This window comes from Vicia villosa, linkage group LG3 (assembly GCF_029867415.1).
Source record: "Vicia villosa cultivar HV-30 ecotype Madison, WI linkage group LG3, Vvil1.0, whole genome shotgun sequence".
Classification (NCBI taxonomy): Eukaryota; Viridiplantae; Streptophyta; class Magnoliopsida; order Fabales; family Fabaceae; genus Vicia; species Vicia villosa.
The window spans coordinates 13,624,712-13,629,775 of record NC_081182.1 but is presented as its reverse complement, the minus strand read 5'-3'; the positions used below and the strand labels follow the sequence as shown (position 1 = coordinate 13,629,775).

At 31.9% G+C, this 5,064-nt stretch overlaps 1 protein-coding gene and 1 long non-coding RNA gene across 2 annotated transcripts; both read left to right on the top strand.

The window, feature by feature from the left end:
- Positions 1–1,525: 1,525 nt before the first annotated feature.
- On the top strand, positions 1,526–2,491 carry LOC131654937 (uncharacterized). The gene is made up of 3 exons (XR_009299609.1): positions 1,526–1,691; positions 1,805–1,907; positions 2,121–2,491. It is a non-coding gene; the product is annotated as an uncharacterized LOC131654937 (long non-coding RNA).
- A 125-nt stretch (positions 2,492–2,616) lies between these two features.
- LOC131657581 (uncharacterized) lies at positions 2,617–4,025 on the top strand. The gene is made up of 6 exons (XM_058926964.1): positions 2,617–2,632; positions 2,872–2,906; positions 2,992–3,141; positions 3,552–3,612; positions 3,662–3,786; positions 3,906–4,025. The coding sequence occupies exons 1-6, from the start codon at positions 2,617–2,619 to the stop codon at positions 4,023–4,025; spliced, it is 507 nt and encodes a 168-aa protein (XP_058782947.1).
- Positions 4,026–5,064: the final 1,039 nt, after the last annotated feature.

Below are 5,064 nucleotides of genomic sequence, written 5' to 3'. Positions count from 1 at the left end.
AATATAATTTGTAATGTGCTTATTACAATCTGCAATACATCTCTAATTATATATATATATATATATATATATATATATATATATATATATATATATATATATATATATAAACCTTAATTAATTTTTTTATTAAATTGGTATTATAATAATAATTAAAATAAAAAATTATTATTATTATTATATTAGGCCACTGCTATAAAAAATAATAATAATAACAAATTTTAAATTATAAAAATTAAATTTGATGCAAAGAATAACATAGAGAGACTGAAATCAATAATTTTTTATTTTTTTAAATTAAGGCTAATATATTGAAAGAAAAAGCATTACACAAAATTGGGGGACTATACCAAAACCCAACTAACAAAATCTGAAAAAAGGCCAACCAAGCCTAATTAGATTCCACTTCATTGAAACAATGAATTAAATTTGATTAAATTTGTTAACCACTCAATCAATTAAAATCGGTTAAAAGACATTTAAATAAAGAATTAAATTTGGTTGGATTGAAACATATAATTAATTTAAATTTATTATTTTTAACTACTCAAATTATTAAAATCAGTTTTAGAAAATCAATAATCAAAATCAGTTTAAAAATTAAAATTTTATTTATTATTTTTTAATATACTCACTACTAGAAAACTGTGTTTTAGCGTCGGATATTTAGCGTCGGTCCCCGACACCGACGCTATTAGCGTCGGATTTGTGTCTCTCTTACGAACGCTAAAAGGTTTAATCCTTTGTTTAAAATATTTAAATAAATAGTTAATGGTCGTGTCGGTTAAGCCGACGCTAATGTTCTTAATTATTTTCATATTCATTTATCTGTTAGTTTATATATTTATTTATTGAATTACCAACGTCCGTCAGGCCGCCGCTACTAAAATTCTATTGTAGCGCGAACCTTTCCCTCCACTATTTTCGTTTGACACATTTAATTTTATTTTTTGATGTACTTTTTTTATCTAGTAGCGTCCGTGTAGCCGACGCTAATGTTCTTAAATATTTATTTACTTATTTATTTATTGAAATACTAGCGTCCGTCCGGCCGCCGCTAATGAAATTCTATTGAGCGCGAACCTTTCCCTCCACTATTTTCGTTTGAAGCATTTTATTTTGTTCTTTAATGCATTATATTTATTTATATTTCCTTAGTAGCGTTGGTTCAAGCGGACGCTAATGTAAATCTATTGGTGCGGAAAAAAATCATCTTCTTATAATCATAAAATTAAACTAAATTATAAAATAAAACTTTAAGTTATAACTAAAACCAAATTTATAAAATAAAATAAGAAAACAAAACCAAAATTGACTTAAAATCTATTTAATATAATAAAACTAAATAAAATTATAACTATAAAGTAAAACTAAATAAAATTATAAAACTAGTTAAATAAAAATAAATGAAAGAATATTCTAACGTAAAAGATGAAAAACGCTAAACCTTTATCCCTTTCTTCTCCAACCTTAAAACTTGTTTAGTCTCTCAATCTCCCAATCTCTCAAACGATATACCCTAAAAACCTCTAAACGCTAAACCTATAAACCCTTTCTTTTTCAACGTCAAACCCTTCCTTTTCTTCTCCAACGTTAAACCCTTCCTTCTTTAGCCCTTCCTTCTCAAACCTTTCCTTCTCAAACGAAGAACATCACCGATTTGAAGAATACCACCGCTACTTCGTTCATTGGTAAGTCTCCCACCTCTAATTTCACTTTCTATGGTTGGGTTCTTGAAGAATGAGACATTTTAACTTACCCACTTCTTCTACTGATTGGGGCTTCATTGATTCTAATACTGCAGTTCTTGAAGACTTAGTGTTCAACGACGAACAACACCATGACGACGAGCAACATAACCTCTATCTTCTTGAAGTTGTGATCTTTGTTCTTCAGAAGTTTGCAAGGTTGGTGTATTTTATTCAGTTTTAGACTTTTCGATTTAGGGTGTAAATCATGTTTCTGATGAGTTTAGCCGTTTTACTTATGAAAATCTCTTTATAATTTTATTTTTTCATTAGTTACATGAGTCAATAATCAAAGTAGGCGTGTTTGAATGCTTTTGAAATCTATAGGTGATTAGTGTTTTGTGTGTGGCTGATACATGTTGTGATTTTTAGATTTTCATTACTTACATGAATCAAGAAACACAAAAAATGACAACTCGTCTAAAGGTGTTTCTTTGTCTTCTTCTTCAATAAAATCTCGATCTGGAAAATTTTGTGGGTGTGATGGTCGTATGGTTTCGTACCAATGCAAGAAGGGACAAAATAAAGGAAGGCTTTTGTGGAGATGTCCATTTTGGAGAAGTGATGAGACATGTAATTTGTTCATATGGGATGAAGACATGGGAGAAAAAGGTGGAAATGAAGATGGGAGCATTATGAAGTCAGAGTTGGAAGGTATGGAAGCTATGGATTACTTGATGGTTATGTTTGAAGATTCAAAGAAGAAGAACAAGAATTTGAAGAACAAGCTGAAATCAGAGAAATTTTCTGGAAATTTGAAGATGTTATGTTTTGTTATCTCATTTATGTTTAATGTTTATTTTGTTATGAAATGTAATAGTTGAAGTAGGGTTTGAATTGGATTGTTCATGTTATGTTGAAACTGCAGATGCAACGAAATCTATGTATTGACCTTGTTTGTTAATGAAATATTGGTTTTGGTTAAACAATTGTTATGGTTAGAAACAAGCATTGACATCAGTGACACAATTTTCCAATAACAAGTAACTACAAGGTTAGTTTGTTAATTTCTCTTAATCAATTCATTAATCATTTAATCTTTTTGCAGGTATAGGCTAATAGTGAATAATATATGTAAAAAGTAATTATAATTTCATTTAATCTTTTTGCTTGAATTTTGTAGGTCCTGATTTGAGTGATACGTTGTTGGATCGCATGGTAACTAGACCGTCATATTAGACTGATTAGTTTTATCTATAAGCATGGTTTTCTATCCTTTGATTTTCTTGTTTGGGATGTACAGGTTCTTAATGAAGCGAATCTCACGAATGCGATTCTTTCCAAAACAGTCCTCACGCGGAGTGATCTTGGAGGCGCCGTCATTAAAGGTGCTGACTTTAGTGATGTTGTGTTAGACCTCCCACAAAAGCTGGATGGCTTGCCAAGATTGCTAGTGTTGTAGCTTGTGTTGCCTATATGATTTACACCGATTCTGTTCATCCCCAGGTATTTTTGCTTCCACGTCATTTGATTTTGAAACTAGTATTTATCTCCAACATTGTTATTAAGCCGACAAATTTTGCTATATCTACAGCCGTAAGCATGCCCTTGCTTTTCATTGATGGTGTTAAGTTGCAACACTTAATTTTCTAGTATGTTTTGTATCCTGAGGCAGCTGGATGTATTCTACTATGTTTCATTGTAAGCAATTTATCTAACTTGTCATAGTTTTATTTTCTGCCGGAAAATGGTTTTTAATACATATGCTATCACTTGGGTTGGAGGAGAAGGTATCAAAGTTGTTGCACACGATGTCCCCATTCCCGGATATAAGGTCTTAACTGTGCCTTGTTTATTCTGCAGGTTATTAATGACATGTTTGGCATTGTTGAGGGTCTCATGACCACTGTCCATTCCATCACTGGTGGGTATATAGCCAATGTGTTACTATTGCATTTGTTATTTTATCTTAGAACTTGCTAATTCATTCTTATCTTGCTGCAATGCTAACAACAATCCACCCAGAAGACTGTTGAGGGACCATCAAGCAAGGACTAAAGAGGTGGAAGAGCTGCTTCATTTAACATCATTCCCAGCAGTACTAGAGCTGCTGCTAAGGTGAGAAAATTTCGTTCTGTTTTCAGACTCTTTAGTACTGTTGCAATTATTGTTGTTACCAATATTTGGATTTGGTTTTAATTTTTTCTGTCCCATTAGGCTGTCGGTAAAGTGCTTCCAGCTTTGAATGGAAAATTGACCGGTATGTCATTCTGTGTCCCAACTGTGGATGTCTCTGTTGTTGACCTTACAGTGAGGCTCGAGAAGCCTGCCACCTAAGTTCAAATCAAAGCTGCTATCAAGTAAGCGCACAATTCTTAGTTTCATTTTTTGATTAAGTATTTTATTAAATTTGTTGAGTTCAATGATATTCAAAGCTGCTCTTTAATATTTTCTATATCTACAGCCGTAAGCATGCCATTGCTTTTCAGTGATGGTGTTAAGTTGCAACAGTTGAGTTTCTGGTATGTTTTGTATCTCGAGGCAGTTGAATGCATTCTACTATGTTTCATTGTAAGCAATTTATCTAACTTGTCATAGTTTTATTTTCTTTCCGAAAATTGTTTTTAGTTTATATGCTATCAATTGGGTTGGAGGAGAAAATATCAAAGTTGTTGCACACGATGTCCCCATACCCGGATATAAGACTAGAAGCACAATTAACCCGTGACTTTGGTCTACTAAAGTTGCATCCGAAGAATTTGATTTAAATGCCTTTAATTCTGGAAGGCACACCGAAGCATGTAAGGCTCTATCAAATGCTGAAAAGGTTTGGATGATACGTTTCTTTTAGAAAATTGTAGAAGATTTTGAGTTTTAGAGAAGTAACCAGTTGGATATGACTGATGATATTAGAACAAGTTTTAAAGAATCAAGCCTTTATTAGATTTTTTTACTGTAATATGTATCTTTATATAGTTATGTATAGCAATGGTTGTTGAAAAATATCTAAGTGACATATGATGATATGTATACCCTGTATAGTTCTATTAATAATATTCACAATACAACTTGCTCGGAAAGTATACAACTTGCTCTGATGATATGTATACCTTGTATAATTCTATCATGTTGCTTACTCCAACTTGTTTTACCTTAGAAGCATTGTTAATTAAGGTCACTGATGTATGTATGTATGTTATCATGTTTTCTTAATGATACATCAGTAAATATGTTTGCACCCATAGGCAAAATCAAACCAAAGCTATTGACTTTTCTTAATTGACTTTGAAATTAGAGTCGGCTTGACTGACGCTAACAAGCTTTCATTGACTTTCTTCAGTTGACCATAGAGTCGGCCTGGCCGACGCTAATAAGT